This window comes from Ambystoma mexicanum, chromosome 14, assembly GCF_040938575.1.
Source record: "Ambystoma mexicanum isolate Mex_15411 chromosome 14, UKY_AmexF1_1, whole genome shotgun sequence".
In the NCBI taxonomy this organism is placed as follows: Eukaryota; Metazoa; Chordata; class Amphibia; order Caudata; family Ambystomatidae; genus Ambystoma; species Ambystoma mexicanum.
Window position 1 is genome coordinate 137269735 of NC_090940.1, and position 20657 is coordinate 137290391.

At 48.4% G+C, this 20657-nt stretch overlaps 1 protein-coding gene across 3 annotated transcripts in view; it reads left to right on the forward strand.

Annotated features, from left to right (window-relative positions):
* The window catches only part of LOC138527494 (serine/arginine-rich splicing factor 5-like), a 57621-nt gene that overhangs the window by 24703 nt on the left and 12261 nt on the right, over window positions 1-20657 (forward strand). For all 3 annotated transcript variants that reach the window (XM_069638731.1, XM_069638733.1, XM_069638732.1), the window contains exons 6-7: window positions 1606-1679; window positions 19890-20000. In XM_069638731.1, coding sequence (XP_069494832.1) covers window positions 1606-1679; window positions 19890-20000 — 185 coding nt within the window. The remainder of the gene's footprint in view (window positions 1-1605; window positions 1680-19889; window positions 20001-20657) is intronic.

The window sequence follows — 20657 nt, forward strand, 5'->3', positions numbered from 1 at the left end:
TTTTAAAGTATTTAGCTGAATGTGTTTTTCAGCGTTTAGCCAGTAGTTTAGGCTAATTTGGATAATGTAATTCTCAGCTGCAATTTTTTTTTACAGTAGTGATCCTTGGCAAATGGTCTTGCTTCAGGATGGCTCAAATGTTCAGCCTTTACCATGTTGGTTTGTCCTACAGAAGTCACTTACCAGTTAGCATTGTGTTAAAGCGGTGTCTCGAGAGTATACCTGCTTTTGTCCCCAAAATGTTACCTGGGATCTGACTGCTTTAAGCCAAACTTGTAAATCTAAATGATTTAAATGTTTTGTTTTTCGCTTCAAAAGGAAAAGATGTGTATACCTTTTTGATTTTGTTTCCTAATTGTTTATCCTACAATTTTCACATTTGAGCATTTGGAATAGATTCAACCTGTCCGTCTAAGCTACCGGAATGGTGAAGCAAAAATCTTGCTGAAATGTGAAGAATGTTTGTAAAATCTTTGCAACGCTTGAATGTATAGTAAATATATTTGTACAGTTGTGTATTAGGTTGAAAAACATGCTTTTAAGATATTGCAGCGTTTGAATTGGGTGCCTTTTTAGTCATTTGTAAACGTGAGCCATCCTGTACTGTGTAGTAAATGCGCTAGACAATTTATATTGTGTTGTATTTTTTCCCTCAAACATATATCTAACCAAGTGCATTTTGAACCTCTTTTAACAGCCTTTCTTTGGGTTAACCCTCGTTTCTCTTGTGTGGAGGAGCGCCAAGAGTTTTGGGTTTCCTATTGGCTGCAATTCTAGGGCTGGGCCTGTTCTGAAGTTTCCTTTTGGTTCCTATGATCTTCCCGTTTTGGCGTTCTATATCTTGGTTGGCCCAGGTGTGAGCAAGATTGGCTAGCACAGGTCAACCTCAGGTTCTGTAGCCACTTCCGGAGCTTGAATCACGTGGTTTCAGGGTTTCCCTCAGGCTTATACTGGGGATCTGGCACATCCCCCCCTGCAGCATGTTGGTATGATTCATTCTTCTACCGTTCTCCTGTAAGTGGGAATTTTGTAAAGGAAGTGCTATTTGGCCAGCTAGTATTTGGACAAGCGGCTCTTTGCGCAAGATACCTGCTTAAACCATCTCATTATGATGGTATCTTGCTGTAAATAGCTCAGGGCTCTAAACTGATAACATATATTAAATGTATATCCTAAACTAAATTGGCATTGTTTTATTTCAGCATTTATCAGTCCGTATTTTTCAAGTGTTTTTATATATTTCATTTTGGGTTATGTTACTCAAGTGATTTCTAAAATATTGAATCTAACGTCAATGGGGTGGTTTGGAGCAGCATTTTCCTTCTTTGCTCTACCACTTAGTCAAAACTGTTTCTTGCACTACATTTACTGAGCTGTTCCTGGGATGTAAATTGAATGGGCTTGGTTTAAGAAAAATGTTAAATATATTGCTTAAACAAAATTTAGGATACATTTTAGAAAAAAGAGCCCGCTGTCATTTGTAGTTTGATGAGGCTGAGCCTTTAAAAGCCAACCTCTTTAGTCAATCTTGTGTTATTTTTTTAATTGGGATGCTAGAGCTCCATATGTTTGGCATGTGCTCTAATCTCTCATATTTTAATGCAGGACCTTAAGGATTTCATGCGGAAGGCCGGGGAAGTGACTTATGTGGATGCCCACCGAAATAACCGGAATGAAGGGTTTGTTTTATTTTTTTCTGTTTTGCTCTTAACTGAAGATGTACCCATCCTGAATCCTAGTAGGCTTTCAATGCTGCTTTGATTTTTAAAAAATGTTATAAATCTAAATGTATTTTGTATGTAGAATATATTCAAATTTTGGATATTCATATAAGCAAGATATGACAGCCAATCCCACATGCCAGTGTTTTCACCCTTCAGTATTCTAAAATGTTATCTTGGACTAACTGGTATTGTAATTTACACTGCATCATATAACGTTGCTAAATAGGCTAGACATGGAATCCCTAGATCTTTGATTTGGATCTGCTCCTGGTCCAAATGGTCTCGGGGTTCGAAATAGCTTGGATCGGTTTAGCCCCTGCTTCTAGCTTAGGAGACCCTGGTTAGCTTGAAACAATCAGTTACCAGGAGCTGTACTGTAAATATGAATAATGGTGACCTAAAGTAAACATCTGATGGACATTTAAAGAATGGACCATACATCTCACAGAAATGTAGTGTTTGTATCTCATGCACAAATTTAAATTAGTGTGCCGTGGACTAGCTCCTGGTTGTACCGAAGTAGATCCTCTTTACTTGATGATGCCCAATACCTAGGAGCTGCTTTAAGCTCCTGCTCATCAAGTCTCAATTTCGACCCCTTTGGTCTAGGTGGGAGGGTTGCGGCAGAATCTTCAAAAGGGGAATAAGATTACTTCTCTAACATAAGGATTAAAGTGACGGTCTACTGCTTATATTTCCTATTAAAAGCAATCTGGGATCCCATTGGACATCCTTTAGGGCCCCTTGGGAAACCCAACCGCCTGGGGTGGGGGTGGCGCGCGCTGAAACAATATTTGTACTCCAATTGAGGGCTTGGTATGAGAAGACTACCACTGATCTAGTCCAACTCTATCTTCTAGGTTTCAAAAATCAGTATTGACCATTGTCTCTGCGCCAGTGGGAAACTTAAATGCCTCTGTTCAATCTTCAGTTTTCTTTTTCTGCTGTCTTGCTCCCAGAATCCTAGCGCCCGCGCAAAAGTATAGCCAAAAGGACATGTGTGGATTCATATGCTTTTCTGAAATGTATCCAACGGAATAACCTTCCTGCCAATTAATTACATGAAGATTCAAAAGATCACGAGTTATGCCTCGTGACGATCTTGCAAATGATGCTATCTAGAGGATATTAAAAACCATATTCATGTGGCTTCAAAATAGGGACTAACGCCACCATGCTTGCATTCGATCGAGTGAAGGTGACTGTACAGGGGGTTGGCAGTATTTCAGTGGGTAAATATATCTCACAAATCCCGCCCCCCACGACTCTTCTGAGATTCCTTGTCAAGGGAGAGTAGGGCAAAGTGGGATTCATCAGATGGGCAAAACGGGGCTCATCAGGTGGAGTCCTTCCATCATCAGGGAGTGGTACTCCACGATCCTCCTGTTGTCACTCATTGTAGTGTGAAGCGAAATCCACAGCTTCCCCTTAGGTCTTATGGTGTGGAGCGACACCCCCAGCTTTTCCTTGGCACTTTCCTTTCTTGGTCCCCGGGGAGGTCTTCCTTGGTGATGAATGGGCGGAACCAGTACTATCTATCAAATCTTAACCGGTTACTACATTTTCCCACTGACTGCCCTCCAGGGAGGTGGACAGCAGTGGGCACACACTTGCATTCAATAGGGACAGTATTTAGAATACTAATTGATCACTCCCAAGACTCATAACTATGGATATGGCTAGAATTTTGGGGAATCCCTCTCATCCTAACAATGAAGAAAAATACTCCGTTAATTATACCTCTAAACTGATCTGACCCCTTCTGGTTCTTCTTTGTCTGGTCATTCTACCGATGTGTCTCCTAATTGCTGCAAGTGTTCCTAGGGTGACAACTTAATAAATGATTAATATGGACCCATTTCTCTGCTGTCAGTTCTCCTTTGGGGATGCAGATTCTGTAGGTGAGGCCTGGGATGGTGACCCCTTCTCCATTTTTGAACTTCAGTTGTCTATGGTAGCAATGGGGCTGACCGGAAGGCTTTCTTTAGGATTGCAAGGGCCCTGAGATTTACTCTCCAGTTGGACCGGGCTTGGCAATAGCGGATCCAAATGAATTCTGTTAAGGATACGACTGTCCATGTAAAAGGCAGAAGGAACACCTCGCACAACCCAACAATTAAGCTCTGTTTCTCCAGCATGGGGTCTGGCATGGATTCACATGCTCATGAATATTCCCCGTCAGGCTGGGAATCCTCGGTAAAGAAAAAATCAGTATCAGTTTCGTTTCTGATCTCTTTCGTAGTAGTAACCAATCACTGATCTCTGCATCATACTGACCACAGCCAATGACTGCCATCTCCCTAAACCCCGCCTCTGGCAGCCATCTTCAGATTTTTACCGCACGTTCAAGTGTTGGGAGTCCTCGTGCTTAGCTCTCGAGGTTTTACTGCGTGTTTCGTGCTTTTTCAGGTGAATTTTCACATTTTTTCGGTTAATCGAGCCTCAAGCTCCACCGTTTCTACTCCCGTTAACGGGTACCCGTTGCGGGATTTTCCTACGCCCCTCAAGGGTGACGATTTCGTCGAATCAACCTCTTGGAGGATTCCAGAAGATTCGCGGCCTACCTGGATGGCCCAGAACGCGAGTTGGTCACCCGGACCCAAGCTGTTTCGCAGCTGCCCTGGATGCGGGCTGCAGAATGTGTTTAAGGAGGACGAACATTTGCGATGCCTCTACTGTCTTCATGGGGACAAGACTCATGTAGAGAAGGACTGCCAGTTCTGCAAGAACTTGTCGGAGCGGACCATGAGGGACCGTCTATCTCGTCTCGCCAGCTGGTTGGAGAAAGGCTCAACGGGTGAGAAGAAAGGGTCCGAGCGGGCTTCTAAGTCCTTTGCGGGCACCCCGGCGACGGGGGGCCCAACACCAGGCCAAGCGCCGCAAGTCCGCTGGCTCCGGGAGCGCCGAAAGGTCAGGCTCTTCGGTCGCCAGGCAGGGCGCACCTTCCCCGGCACCGTCAACCACGAGCCAGCGCTCCAGTTCGGGGAAGAGGAAGTCCGAGACTCCGGGTAAGCTTCGGGAGAAGCCCCGTCCGATCTCGGGAGAGGGGGAGCGAGGCGTCGCCCCTCCCCCTGGAGAAGTCCCAGGACGCACCGAAGGTGGTGAAGGCCCCTACCCAGCAGGCAAAGGCCTCTATTGAGGTGATCGCGGCGACTCTGGCCAAGCCAGCAGAGACCCCGCCAGCGGAGACTGCCTCCGGGACTAGAGTTTCCCTGCCGCCAAGGAGGGAATCCTCTTTTCAGCCCATCGTCATGGCCCCCATGATGGAACGGGGGGGGGGCACGGTAGCCTCCTCGAGCTCGGAGTCAGCCTCGGAGGGGGAACTGACCGAGGTCGCGAGGAATCTCGAAGAACAATTCGAGAAGGTTCGGTCCCGCAAGGAAGATCCTCGGCAGATAACCGAGGAAGACGGCGAGGAAGAGCAGCCTTCCCTTCTGGCGCAGCCGGAACCTAGGCCTCAGGATAGCTCGGCGGCCATTTTGTTTGCGATCTAGTCCTTATGCTTTGAGATAAGGACGAGATTACCACGGCCCAGGCCGGAGGACCCGCAACCTGGCCCGTTGGGAAGTCTTCAGAACAAACGACGGAGGACCCAACCCTCTCCTCCGCTCGCCCCCGTAAGGCCTGCAGTTCCCTCCTCATCCTCCCACGAGTCGGGAGATGACGGTGCGGTGGGCTCAACGACAGGTTCTGAGGGCGACTACGACGGAACGGGTCTCCCGTCGCGCGTGCATCTCCGCCCGACGAGATTGGCTCATTCCACGCCATTATCGCCAGGGCGTCCGAATTGTTCCAGCTCTGCCCGGAGGAGCAGAAAAAGGAAGGTTTCCTCTATCAGCGCCGGGAGGCCAAGAGGAAGACTGTCATCGCGGTGCCTCTAATCGATGACATCTGGGAGGAGGGCCTGTCGGTACTCAAGAACCCCTCCACGGCACCAGCCAAACGGGACCGGTACGAGAAGAAGTACTGGGTCCCCGAGACCGCTCCCCTGTGCCTCAGGACCCAGCCAACGCCAGACTCGGTCGTCGCGGCGGCGAAGAAGAAAGCGGCGGGGTCAGGAGCCTCAACGTCAAATTCCCCTCCGGACGGCGAGGGAAAGAAGTTGGACGCCATGGGGCGACGTGTCATTTCGTCGGCGGTGACGACGATCAAAGCAGCCAACGCCCTGGCGATCGTGGCCCGTTGCGACAGGGAGCTCTGGTTTAAGCTGGCCCCCATATTGGCCTTCCTACCGGACGACAAGAGGTCCGAGGCCCAGGAAATACTTCCAGAAGGCGAGGTGGTGGCAACCGATATTGCCGGTACCGGGTTCCGCCAGCTGGGCAACGGAGTTTGCCTACGACGACGGGGTTGGCTCCGGGCGACCGACTTAAGTCAGGACGTCCAGACCAGGGTGTTGGACATGCCGTTCGACGGCAGCAACTTGTTCGGGAAGGCGGTGGACGAATCCCTCCAAGCCATAAAGACGGCCCGTGCCCTAGAAGCCCTTCAGCAACAACGGCCCTTTCGGAGCTCCGGAGGCAGACGGGGGGCCTCCAAGGGATCCAGCGGTGGCTCGTCGTCCTACCGCCAGGCGGCACACTCCTCGTCTCAGGAGGCCTACAGGGGTCGTGGCAAGCAGGGAGCGCCTCGCCGCCGTCGGCAAGGTGGCCAGGGCGGCAAGGCCACCACCTCCAAGCAGGACTGAACCGGCCGTGGCCTCGGGCCCCCACCGAAGCACCCCGGTGGGAGGCCGGCTGACGTAGTTCGGCGTGTGGAAGTCCATCTCCGATTGTTGGGTGCTGGATACCCTGGCAAGAGGACACACTATCGAATTCCTGAAGAAGTGCCCTCACATTCCACCTGTGGCCAGGAAGGAAAATCATGTCCCGCAACTGCTGTTGGAAGTACGGGCGATGCTCAGGAAAGGCGCCATCGAGCCCATCCCGAAGAGGCTCCGGGGTGTACTCCAGGTACTTCCTCATCAGGAAGAAGACTGGGGGCTGGCGCCCCATCCTGGACCTTCGTCGTTTGAACAAATACATACTGTCACAAAAGTACAGGATGGTAACCCTCCAGCACGTGCTGGGACAGCTGGAGGAAGGCGACTTTCTATCGTCGCTGGACCTGGAGGATGCATACTTCCACCTTCCCATCCTCAGAAGTCACTGAAAGTTCCTCAGGTTCGTCGTCCAGGGACGCCACTACCAATTCAGAGCACTGCCGTTCGGATTGAAGTCGGCCCCCAGGGTCTTTACCAAGTGCCTAGCACCGGTGGCGGCGTGGCTGCGCCTGCAGGGGATTCACGTCTACCCCTACCTGGACGACTGGCTTTTCCGCTCAAGGACGAGGGAACTTGCCGTCAAACACACTGCGAGGACCGTCCAGCTACTCACAGACCTGGGATTCGCCATAAATTACCCAGTCCCACCTGGTGCTGTCACAAGTGGCCCTGTTTCTGGGAGCGAAGCTCGACAGTGAGGCGCCTGGCGGCACCATCGGAAGAACAGACGAAGACCATTCTGGGCAAAGTGCAGCGCCTGCTAGCCACGGACGTGGCCAGGGTGAGGTCCATCAAGTCCCTCCTGGGGATGATGACCTCTTGCATCTACCCGGTGCGCCTATGCAGACTACGGATGCGCCCTCTTCAAGAATTTCTCGACTCCCGTTGGATGCAGGCGAGGGGCACCTTCGAAGACGGGGTCCCCCTCAACGAGGTTTTCCGGCGGGCGATTCAGTGGTGGGGCATTCGAGCGCACCTCACGGCGGGCACGGACTTTCAGACGCCGGCGTACCAGGAGACGGTGACAACGGACGCTTCCCTGGAAGGTTGGGGCGCCCACACCGGAGATCTCCACGCAAGAGGCCTCTGGCTCCCGGAGGAGAAGCTCCTGCACATCAACATCCTGGAACGCCGAGCCGTGTTCTGGGCTCTCAAATCGTTCCTCCCGTCGCTCAAGGGCAAGGTGGTGCGGATCTTCACGGACAACACCACGACAATGTTTTACATACGGAAGCAGGGAGGTACCAGATCCCCAGCCCTATCCAAGGAGGCGCAGGATCTGTGGCACTGGGCGGTCGCCCAGGGGATGTTCCTGGTTCCCTTTCTCCTGGCAGGAGAAAGAAACACCATCGCCGACTCGCTCAGCAGGGAGCTGCGTGCGTCACTAGTGGGAGCTGCGCCAGGATCAGGTGGATGAACTCTTCAGACGATGGGGCAAACCCTAAATCGACCTGTTCGCAACAGCGACGAACTCGAAGTGCCAGAGGTTCGCCGGCAGGTTTCCCCAGCAGAGAAGCATGGGCGATGCGTTCTCGTTCCCCTGGGACGGCCTATACCTGTATGCGTTCCCTCCGTTGCTGCTTCGACTCATCAACCAGCTCAAGAGGTCCCGGTGCAGGATGATCCTTGTCGCACCGGCGTGGCCGAGGCAGATCTGGTTCCCGGACCTTCTGGACTTGTCAACATCCCCATCCATCAAGCTGTCGGCGGATGCGCATCTTCTCTCCAGAGAAGGAGGCGCCATCTTCCACCACGACCCGGCGTCGCTGAACCTGCAGGCTTGGCTCCTGCAGCGCTAGAGTTTGGAGGGTACGATATACCGGCCGACTGCAGAGAGGTTCTTGCAAAGGCCAGGGCGTCCTCGACTCTCAAATGCTACGGTCCTAAGTGGAAGAGGTTCTCTATCTGTTGCCGAGCACAGAAGATCAACCCCGTACGGATTACGGCCCCTCAGATGCTGGCGTACCTGCTATCGCTGGCAAAGGCTGGGGCTAGCCCATGCCTCCATTAAGATTCATCTGGCGGCGATCTCCAGATATACCTGTACCACAGGACGGACGTCACTGTGGTCCCATCGACTGGTGAAAGAGTTTATGAAAGGACTGTTCTGGTCGTTCCCGCCAGCAAAGGCCCCGGCCCCGGCGTGGGTACTTAACGTGGTGCTGACTAGGCTCGTGGGGCCCCCATTCGAGCCGATGCACTCCGCACCGATGAAGTTTGTGTCGTGGAAGACAGCATTCCTGGTGGCCATTACCTCTGCACGACGAATGGGAGAGATCCAGGCCCTATCCTGCAAAGCACCGTACTTGACTTTCCATGCCTCGAGGGTGATGCTTAGGACGCACCCCTCCTTTATGCCCAAGGTGCCGTCTGACTTCCATCTTAACGAGCCCCTGGTGTTACCTGTTTTCTTCCCGTCTCCTTCGTCGCCGGCCGAGAGGACTTTGCACTCGCTGGATGTGGCTAGAGCGCTGAAGTTCTACGTGGACCTCACGAAGAGTTTTCGGAGGACATCACAGCTGTTTGTGAACTTTGGACCTGTGAATCAAGGGAAGGCTCTCTGGAAGTCTTCTATTTCCAGATGTCTCTCCGGCTGCATCATGCACTACCACCGGTTGGCTAACCGACCGCTGCCAGGCTGTCCGAGAGCCCATTCGACCAGAGCGATCGCTGCTACTACGGCGTTCCCATCTGGTGTGCCCCTGCTGGACATCTGCAGGGCTGCTATGTGGAGGTCGACGCACACCTTCACGAGATTCTACTGCGTCGATTGGGATTCCAGGGAGGAGTCCAGGGTCGCCAAGCAGTGCTGCGCAACCTGTTCGCTTAAGGTCAGCCTGGTGAGGAGGTAAGAATGTAAGAGATGCTTAATGTTGAGCCTTTGCCACCTCCCGTGGTTGTGCATGTGTGTACTGCTATGTATTCTTATATTCATGAGCATGTGAATCCATGCCAGACCCCATGCTGGAGAAGGAACAAGTTAGTTACCTGTAACTGTGGTTCTCCAGCATGGGTCTGTCATGGATTCACATGCGAACCCTCCCGCCTACCCCTCTGCGGCTCTTCACTTGGTCATACTGCCACTTCACGTGCTACCAAATCTGAAGATGGCTGCCAGAGGCGGGGCTTGGGGAGATGGCAGTCATTGGCTGTGGTCAGTATGACGCAGAGATCAGTGATTGGTTACTACTACGAAAGACAGATCAGAAACGAAACTGATACTGATTTTTTTCTTTACCGAGGATTCCCAGCCTGACGACAGGGAATATTCATGAGCATGTGAATCCATGCCAGACCCATGCTGGAGAACAACAGTTACAGGTAAGTAACTTGTTCCTTTTGTCACCTGTAGACATTTTTAGCATGCCACTGCTCAGCGGGAGATGTTTGGGACAGGGAATTTCAGACCCCATATCCACTAATAAACTGACTCAACAGCGGGCAAGGTCTGGTCTTTTGGGAACTACCCCGATGATACTTTGCTGATAGTTTTCTTCGCTATTCAAGTCAACTCGTGTGAGAACAGACTCCTTCCCCTCATTTAACTGAATCGGGAAGAAGAGCTGTTCGCCCATCTTATGAATGCCAGCTACGCTTTGTGCTGGTCCCATCACTTTTTACTATATAATTAGGATTTTCAGATTGTGAATCGGTATAAAATTTCAAAGTATTTCCTTCCATTTTAGAATGCCACTTAACTGGAATGAAGGTTGATTTCCCATGCCTAGTTTCTTGTCCTACAGCAATTATTGTAACGTCAGGAATGTATTATTTTGAAGATTACCTTAATTTGATCTGATTTTTGTTCAACCATGTGATATGTGCCATTTAGACTAACATGGTTGACAGACTAACAGGTCAATAAAATTAACACTGAGTCCAGAGTACCTTTTGTTCGCACAGTCTATTAGTGGAGACAAACTACGATGGATGTAATTCCCTAATAGGCAAGGGCTTCCCTCTGGAGCCATGACTATGACCCGGCGCTTCATCTTGTCGCCCTATTTTAATTTCAAAATCCGCTCTCCCCTCGACAGGAGTTTCATTCCCGTCGAAGTTTTGGAGTTGTCCAGAAAGAGGTGAGAGCGATCTGGTATCTATCCTCCTGCCTGAATTTAGCTGATCAAAGTTCCTTGTTGACAGTGGCTTGGGATCCAGTGTCCACCAGTTCTGAAATTGTACATTGCCCTTGCACTTGGACCGGGGAATAAATATACCCTCCTTCTCCTCAAGTGGACAAAGATAATATGCATTTTGGCAAGATGGGTGGTAATTTTCTTTATTTTGGACTCTGACACGGTGGCATTTTGGACAATTTTCTGTGTCGAGTCTGGGGACCGGTAATAACAATCTGACATCCTGAAATGGGAGATTTTGGAATCCCCGTTTCCCTTAGCTCTGTGCTGCCCCCTTTACCGGGTGGCAGTCACTAAACCCGATTTGTGGGGAGGATTCCTCCATTACTATTTTCTTCTCAGGATGACCCTGGGTTTCAAGGATGGCTGACTCTGCGTCAGTCCCCACACCCACCCAGTCTTCATTGGGATGTCTCTGGACCCATTTTTCGATGGGACGAATGCCCCCGTCTCTGCATTGCGCTAGGCATAACTTGGTACTATTGGGGGAAAATGTGGGTAAGCGATTATAGTAGAATCTTCGCCAAATTAAAGGCCACTCCTTCCGGGTAAAAGATCTCTGTCCAGCTCCTAATGCTTTCACGTCTGTTAACAGAGCCTTGATGCCCACAGGTTTGGCGCGCTTACGAATGGATATATAAACTAGCTATGCCGCTGACCCGCAGTTCAACTCATTCCCACCCCCCCCTCCCCCTCAATTAGGCTGTGGCACTTTGGGTCTCCCACAATCCAGGTCGTCTATCCCCCCCTCCCCCCCAGTAGTTAACACGCAGGTGCCTTTCAGTGTTTTCAGGATATTGCGGTGTGGTTCTGCGCAATACCATCTCATTAGACCAGCGGGCTAAGGATGTGATGGCTAAAGCCGGCCATTGTTGTCCCCTGGTGGTCTCTGACAACCCTGCTTTTTAAAATAAACACTCCTGCTGCAAAACTCTATTGTAACTGGCACAGAGGAACTGGCATGTACCTAGTAGGACTTAACCATAGTTGACGGTAAGTAGCAGTATGAAGGCTACTTAGTTGCTTTAAAATAAAAAAATCCATATTCTGCAGGGGTTTACATTTTATATTTCAGTTGCTGCCACAACTGGCTGATATTGGGGGAGTTGCAGTGGATTTTCATGATCCTGCCAGGATTTGTCCAGTTTAGAAAGTTCACAAAAATCTGGTTCCAGGCTTGTTGGTCCCGATGTAGAGGTGTGGATAGTATCAATTTCCAGCTGTGCCTCATAGGTGGGGTAAGACCAGACCATTTGTTTCATTGTATTTATTACACGCCCAGACCCTTGGGTATCACAGCGAGGTTACAGACCGCTTAGTTAAAAAAACAGTTTAGGAAGTGCCATTGGGGCTCAATACAGAAATATTTGAAACAAAGCAAGCATGATCAATCTATATTCAGAGCGTCCGGGAAAATGGGAGTGGACATTTTCCCTGAAGCGTGGTAACTTGGTTGAATAACCACGTTTTCAGAGATTTCTTGAATCCTCATTTTTGATGAGGGGAAGAGTGTTCCAATGTCTGGGGGCTAGGTATTGGAAGCTACTGCCTCGGTGGTCTTGTAGCGAGGGATTGTTAGTCTTTGGCCTTTGGATCTAAGGGGTCTCTTTGATTTTCTGGTAATGGCATGGTTGAGGTAAATACGGGCACTTGAGTGGAGGCATTTGAATGTGAAACGCAGGGTTTTGAAAGTGACTCTGGCTTTGATGGCAAGCCAGTGGTGGTTTCTTTTGATATTAGAGATGTGGTCAGACTTTATTATCCCAAGGGCCACACAAAGGGCTTTGTTTTGAATGAGCTGGAGTTTATTTAGGTTGGATTTTGAGGTGCCCAGAAAGAGTGTGTTGCAGTAGTCTAGTCTGGATATAATCGACGCTGTTTCCCGTGCGGTGCAGTTGGTGGGGGTCAGGAATTGGCGACTAAGTTTAGCGGTGTAGGATGTGGAAAAAGAGAGGGCGTTGATGTGCTTGGTCATTTAGAGATTGGCATCTAGGTAAACACCTAGAGTTTTTACTTGTTTGAGCACCGGCATCATGGTGCCATCAATATTGATGGATGGGTAGTCTGCATGCAATGCTATTTTAGACTGGGAGCCCACTGTGAGTACCTCAGTCTTCTCGTCATTGAGACTGTTTAGCGCCATCCAATTTTGGATTATGGCATATATTTTATTGATGGTGTGGGTATCTTGAGTGTAGTCTCCCGATAGTGGGATGAGGATCTGGGTGTCATGTTAATGTTAAAGAACATTTGTACCACGCACTATCACCACCGGAGTGGTCCCTTGGCGTTCTGGCGGCTCTGAAACGGGGGGGGGGGGGGAAACGTTGAGTTAGTGGGAGGAAGCGGGAAAAGTGCATGAGGGCAGTGATGTGCTGTTGGCGGCCTCAGCCTGGTGGGTCCGTTGGCTGGGCCTGGGGTGTTTGCGGCCGGTAGTCGTCGTGTACTGTTGTGCAAGGCTATGTGTGTTTTTGTTTTGTTGCGGTGTAGTGAAGTTTGTGGTTGTTTGGAGTTTGAGAGGTGTATGCAGAAAGAGAAGTAGTTAGTAGGGGTTGGTTAGTTTGCGTGTCTATCCTGAATTGATGCGCTCTGTTTGCGTAGTCTCCCCTCTTGCGGCTCTGTCATGAACTGGGTCTGACTGGCCTACAGGTTCCTTACTCGTCTAGCCCGCCCCCGCCTCTCGTAGCTCCCCTTATCTTCCATTCATCCTCCTGTGGCCATTGCACCTGCCAATGACGACCTCTTAGGTAGTGGGCGATTGCCAAGATCTCGATAATTCCACACCCATATGGTACCTGGCGGTAGTTAATTAAGGGGCAGGCGAAGTGTTGGTGGGATTGTTTGGGGCAGTTGACTCAGTCTCCGTGACTCAGTCTCCGTGACTCAGTCTCCGTGCGTATCGCCTGTGTTCCAGTCTAGCCGGTGTCACCTGTCCAGGTGCCGCGTGGGTGTTACTCTCTCAGGTCCGGGATGTCTATCTTTTGATTTAGTCCTCCTTTTCCAGTTTTGGTTTCCTGGTTTAATCTGTGGTGTTGTAGAGCCAGGTTTTTAGTGATTTCCTGAATTTTAGGTGATCTTCAGTGTTTTCTTTTGGGATGTTCCAGGTTTTTGCGGTTAAGTGGTAGAAGGAGGTGCCTCCAAGTTTTTTCTTATGGTATGGTTTGAGTTCCAGGCGGATTTCGTTGCTTGATCGGAGGGGTCTCGTTGGTTTGTAGACTGTTATTTTCTTTTGTAGGAATTCTGCTCCTTGTCCGCTGATTGCCCTGTGCTTTATGCACATTGTTTTGAAGGTGATGCGATGTTTTACTGGGAGCCAGTGTAATGTTTTTAGGGCTGGAGTGATGTGGTCTCTTCTGGATAGTTTGAGGAGTAGTCTTGCTGCTGCATTTTGGATCCATTGCAGTTTCTTAAGGAGGTATTCTGGTATTCCTAGGTAGAGGCTGTTTGCATAGTCGATTTTAGACATGATTGGGGCGACGATAGTGAGTGTTTTGTTTGTGAAGGAGAGGAAAGGTAGAATTCTTCTTGCCGTGCGGAGGAGGAAAAATCATTTCTTCACTGTTGCATTTATTTGTGGTTCCAGGGTTAGGTTGTTGTCCATTAGGACTCACAGATTTTTTACTACCTTCGATGGTGTTGGTGCGTTTCCCATTTCTGTTGGCCATGGGCCGCTGGTTTCGTTCTCTTGGTCTTTGGATACGATCATGATTTCTGTCTTTCCTGGGTTGATTTTCAGGTTGTTGGCATCCATCCAGTTGAAGACTTCTTTTAGACAGTCGGTTAGGGTTGGATGCTCGGCATCTGTGTCTTTGATTTTGTAGATGATCTGAGTGTCATCTGCGTAGTTGTAACATGTAATGTATTTTTTCAAGATTCTGATGACTGGAGTCTGATGTTGAAATATAGTGGAGATAGTGAGGATCCTTGTGGTACTCCGCAATCGTTGACTCGTGGAGTGGATTTGAAAGGTTTTATCCATGCGGTCTCTGTTCTGTCTGCTAGGAATGATTTGGTCCAGCGTAGTGCTGTCTGTTATGCCTATATCTTCTAGTCTTTTGGTCAGGGTGTCGTGGCTAACTGTCAAAGGCTGCGAGAGGTCGAGCAGAATAAGGGCTGAGGTAGTGTTTGAGTCTGCGTTAGTTTTGAGGTTGTCCCAGATGGATAGTAGTGCTGTTTCCGTTCCTCTTGCTGGTCTGAAACCAATTTGGGCTTGGTCCAGCAGATGGTATTTTTCTACGTGTTCTTGGGTTAGTTTATATATGTAGGTTTCTAGAACTTTTGCTGGGTAGGGGATGTTGGAGATCGGCCTGTAGTTGGAAAGGTCATCTACGTCACCACTTGTTTTTTTTTAAGAGTGGCTTGATGTATGCTGATTTGAAGATCTTCGGTACAATCCCTGTTGAAAGTGATAGATTTAGGTTTCTGTAGTGTTCTGCTGGTGATCTTTGCGCAAGGATTGATTTGTAGATGTCTGGGCGACATGGGTCCATGGGTGATCCCGCTTTCTTGCTTAGTTTGACCAGCATTGCGAATGCCTCTGCTGATATTTCAGGAAAGCTTCGGCGTTTTGAGTTGTGGTTCCGAGTTGGGTTCGTTGGGTTGTATGTTGTGGTTGGTTGGTTGCTTTTGTATGGTTTGACGGATGTCTTTTGTTTTTTTTTTTTAAGTGATCTGCCAGGTCGTTGCATAGTTTCTGAGGGGTTTGTGGTGTTATCACATCCTGGTGGGTTTCTCATTTCTTCAATGATGTTAAACATTTTTTTGTGTGTTGGTGGCATTATTGACAATGTCTTTTCTTTGCCTTTTGAATTTCCTTCTTGTATGCACGGATTTGTTTCTGGTACAGTGTTTTTTTTTTCCCTGGGTTATATTCTGTCCTCCATTCCAATTCCATCTTTCTGTTTTCCTTTTTCATGTCGTTTAATTGTGGGGTGAACAATTTTGCCATTGCTCTTTTTTTTTTTTTTGATGGGGTGAACAGTGTTTCTGGGGCGATCTTGTCTATAGTATCTGCGATCCATTTGTGCGGTATCTCTGCTTTTCCGTCTAGGTCAGCTAGCTCCAGTTCTGTAGTTCAGGGTTTCGTTAATTCCAGTTGTCCAAATAGGTTGCTTTCTTTGACGTGTTTCCAGTTTCTTTTGGTGGTGGTTGTGAGTTTTGGATGTAGGCAGAGTAATCGCGAATGGGATGATGAGATGGTCGCTCCACAGTATTTGTATCGGAGGTGCTGTGGTTTTTTCTTTGGTGAAAATTGTGTCTAGGGTGTGTCCTGCCGAGTGTGTTGCTCCTTTGACTAATTGTCGTAGTTTCATGGCGCTGAGTTGATCAATTAATGAGTTTTGGGAGTTGGCGTGGCTGTCTTCAAACCAGATGTTGAAGTCCTCCAGGATGATTAGGTGTTCGTGCAAAATTAGTGTAGATGACACCCATATTGTCTAGGGCTTGAGAAATGGAGTCTAGTGTACCCTTTGTATAGCATTGGTGAGGGAGCTTGGGGGACCCCTACAGGCACCGCGATAGGGTTGGCAGCTTCTTTAACTATGGAGACCCTAGAGGTTCAGTCAGCAAGAAATGATTTGATCCAGGTAGTAGCTTCGGTGGAGAAATTGAAGTCTTTGGCTAGTGTGGAGCACAGTTTGTTGTGGTCTTCTAGATCAAACGCTGCAGAGAGCCTGAGTAGGAGGAAGATGCAGAGTTTCCCTGAGTCTCCGATAGTATCCATCTGGATTTAAGTCCCGGAGTGCCGTTTCTGTATTAAGGTTAGGGCGGAAACCGAATTGCCTAGTGCCAAGGAGATGGTTTTGTTCGAGGTGAGCTTGAACTTGGTTATATGCTAGTTTATCTGGAATTTTAAGGAGAAATGGGACGGTTGTTATTGGCCTGTAGTTGGTGGGCACAGTGCGGTGTAAGGTAGGTTTTTTTCAAGAGGGGAGTGACCCAGGCTAATTTAATACTTGCTGGTACCAGTTTGGTATTGAAGGATGCGTTCACAAAGTTTGTGGTAATTGGCGTGAGGGTGAGGGCACAAGATTTGACTACTGGTGCTGGGACGGCGTCGCCTTTGCAATTGGAAGCTTTGAGTTTAGAGATGGTGTCAAATGCTACTTTTGGGAAACTGGTGTGAAATGGAATGGAGAGCTGGTGATCTCGTGAGGTAGCCGGGTAGGATTAAGAGTGGCAGGTTTGTCAGCTAGTGATTGCTTTTTGGATGTTTTATTTTTGGAGTAGTTTTATTGTGGCTGCTAATGCGTCTTGAATAGTGGTACACCACTCTTTACTAGGGATGATGAAATGTATGACTGGAGTCGGGTTTTCCAATTCTTTTAGCATAGCAAATAGTTATTGCATCAGAGGTTGCATTGCTGATCCTCGTATTATATGCGTTGGATTTGTAGGTAATGGCTGTTTTATAGATTTTGTTAACTCTTAAGGCATGTTCAAGCGCGCGTTTGGTTCTTCTGAGGGCAATAAGCCCATCATTGAACCAGAAGCAGGAGCGTTTGTCTGAACGTTTGGTCTTAGTAGTGAGAGGGGTTACAGCATTGTTGCCGTGAGGCAGTTGTGGTATGTATCTGCTAAGAAGCAGGGGTTGTCGCTAGTGATTGAGGTGGAATCTAGGTTTTTTGAGAGAAGAGGCATTCAATTTTCTGGAGTGAGTTTCCAAGAGTTTCTAGTTTTGTTTGTATTAGTTTTAGGTTTCCTTAGGATGGGTTCAGGTGGATTAAGTGTGAATGCAATGTTGTGGTGATCAGTCCAAGTAAGAGGGGAGATCGTGTTGATGGGTGTGTTTAGGGAGAGGATCCAGGGTCCTACCTTTGTGTTTGGGTGCATTCACTAGTTGGCTGAAGCTCATATCCTTCAGGGTGAAGTGCTTCTGCTTTAGAGTCTTGGCTGTCGTTAAATCCTGGGTTGAGGTCTCCCAGAATAATGCACTTTGTATTAGGTTTTGTAAGTGGGGCTAATAGTAGAGGAATTTCGGTTTCTGGGTGATTGTTAGGGTTGGGGGCTCTACAAATTACTATTACATTGATGGTAGCTTTTTCATTTATGGGAAATTTTACAAGCAGTGTTTCATATCCTTCAATGGAACAAGATCTGAGCTGTAGTTTAGTCTCTGCTATTATGGCGACAACTTCTTGTGAGTGGGTCCTGTCTGTTCTAAAAATGGTGTAGTCTGTTGGAATAGCGAGTGTTAGTAGAGGGCCTGACGCTTGATGGAGCCAGGACTCTGACCACTAGTAAGTAGAGTTGAGATTCCATAATGAGGTTGTGGATTATTACGGCATGAGCTCCTAAGGAGCAGCCATTTATAAGGGTGTCTTTGAAAGTAGTTGGTAGTTGACTGGGGGTGTCCGGTACTACATGTGACCTTAGTTTGGATGTTATGTTCCGTTTCTGATTGGGTGAGTGGTTCTGATGACAGGAATGTACTCTGGGCATAGTTGGTATGGGAGGTGTGTGTTCGTGTTTGGCCAGATTAGGGCGGATAAGGGTTCGAGACCTTAAGCGAAGGCGTCTTGCTTCACCCGTCAAAGGGTGAGACTTTTCCAGTAGGGTTGAAATGTCTCTGCATTAGCCAAGGTATGAAAGGTGGTTGGATGGTTTGGGTTAGGGCTGTTGGCATATGTTAGTATTCGGGATGGTTTTAGAGGCTGAACTGTTTGGAAAAGTTGGTGCAGTGGGTAGGGCATGGAAGGGGGTGGTGCCGGGGGATCTCCTTGTTTGCAAAGGCCGTTATTATGAAACCAATATTGGTTGCCCAAGCAGGGTATGTAGTTAAGAAGGATGCAGAATGGGAACATGAGGGAGAGCCAAGTTGGCATATTGGACGGGTGTCAGAGAGGAACTAGACCGATAGATGAGAGATGAATGGTAGTGGACTGGTGAGGGTTTAGGAGGAGGCTCCTACTACACTTTAGTTAGCTGGGTGCGGATGGTGGTCACAAATGCTTTTACAGGCAAGTTGTTAGAGATGCGTTAAGCGGCCGTGTTTAATAGCTCTAAGCTTTCTAGGCTACCAACATTTCTGCTTGCGGCACAAAGAACAGGTAGCAATCAGTGTGGTGCCTAGTCGATCTGTTCTTTGAGGTTGCAACATATATGCGTGAGGCACAGTAAAATAACACACTGGTTGAAGCATGCATGAAACATGGGTGCAGTTACAATGGCAGCGAGTTGGACTATGCATAAAACCCTGCTGTCTAACAGATCTGTACTATTAAGCCTTCTGGGCTGGCGTATATAGGTAGGGCACCATAGCGTGCTTACAATGAGGGGGCTATATGCCAATAGTGGTCGACACAAACTAAATATAGTTTTAGTAGCGTAATTGTCGACTTAATACAGTTTCACAATATGCAGTGCGTCAAATAGTGACTAATGGTGAAGAGCATGGCTAGCCTTGCAAGGTATATCTGCCGTGTAATCTGGGAGGTAAATGCATGTGCAACAACAAGGTAGCATGCGCACGTTAGAGGGGAAATTACCATTTGTGCTAGTGGAGAGGCTATAAAGGGTAAAATGACCAAAATTGAGGGAGGTGCAGGCATGGGCGGGATAGTGGCAACAATAAGCCGTTTACTGCATTCCATTCGGAGAGGTTAGGTGGAGGTCTAGGGACAAGTGGTAGCTGTGTATGGCACTTTCTCACCTTGCTGTGTATGGGAAGTCCATAGTGCAGACTGGCATAAGCTATGCTAGATATCAGTTCCTGGTTGTAGTATATGCAAGGGCAATCGGGTGAATCGTATAAAGCGGGTGGGTCGCTCTTGCAGCTCAGTCGGATGCCTTCGTGGAGGCTGGCTTGCGCCTAACGGTGGCGCTGGGTTGGTTAAATAAGCAACCAATCCGGGTCCAAAGAAGCCTCTCTGTACTAGAGGGAATGGCTGGCGGCCATTTTAGCAAGTGCAAACCTCGGGGCTTTGTAGTGCAGATTCGTGAACCCCAAATAAAATCTAGGGAATGCAGAGTGGAAGCGGGTATGTCGGGCAGCTGCATTAACAGCTGATCCTTACCAAGCCATGCCTCGCTGGGAGAGGGAGTCTTGTGAGCTGCTCCAGTGCTGGTCTACCTTGGTGGATGCTCTTTAACCTTATGCCACAATTTCACATGTTTGTAATAACCTTATTTGTTCCCAAGCTGCCTCCGTGCCTAAAGAGTAATGTGATCCATTAATTGCTTCTGTCAATATGGGTATATCTTGGTGAAGGTGTTTATTTTCTAAGAACCTATTAATTCCACAAACTAACTTTCTTGTCCTTTTTCCAGAGTTGTTGAATTTGCTTCCTATACTGATATGAAGTCTGCAATAGACAAATTGGATGGGACAGATCTGAATGGACGTAAAATTAAATTGATTGAGGATCGTAAAAAGCACAGGTATTTAAATGTTATACACTTTCCTGATGCCTTGTTTACAATTCTGTGCTTTTTGTTTTTCCTGAAATATATTTCTTACTTGCATGAGATATGAGACTGATGGCCCATTGTAGCACGTGACTCTAGGTATTTGTTTTTCTTTGACATGGTGTATTTAAGATGAATTTTCGGAATTGGGGATATTTAAGAGGCCATTTTACACTCTATCCAAATTCAAGGCAGTTGTTAGCGTAGTGAAGACTTCCAGAGACCGTGGGAGGAGGGGTGTAGAAACGGACGTTCCAGGGGCAGCTGTGGGTGTAGTGGTCGTTAAGGTCTGGCTAGGTGGCGGTTCCGAACTCCTGGTGAGGCGGTCACTGATGCAGAGTATCTGGACATTCCAGCCACTCACAGATGCAGACAGCCAAAGGTCCCAGAGCGACAGGAGAAACTCTGGATACAATGGAAGCAGACAGCATTGACTAATACTATGCTCAAGTGGCGGGATGCAGCTCGCATGGGGATCACAACGAAATTGCTCCAAGGGCAGCAAGATGGAGAGCAGCAGCTGCAAGATTGTTCTTGGGCCATAAACTGGCAACCTACGAAGTTCCAAGCAGAAACTCTGAAAGCGTACCGGTTATAGATTGTTCCAGGGAGGCATGGCTTCACCAGGAC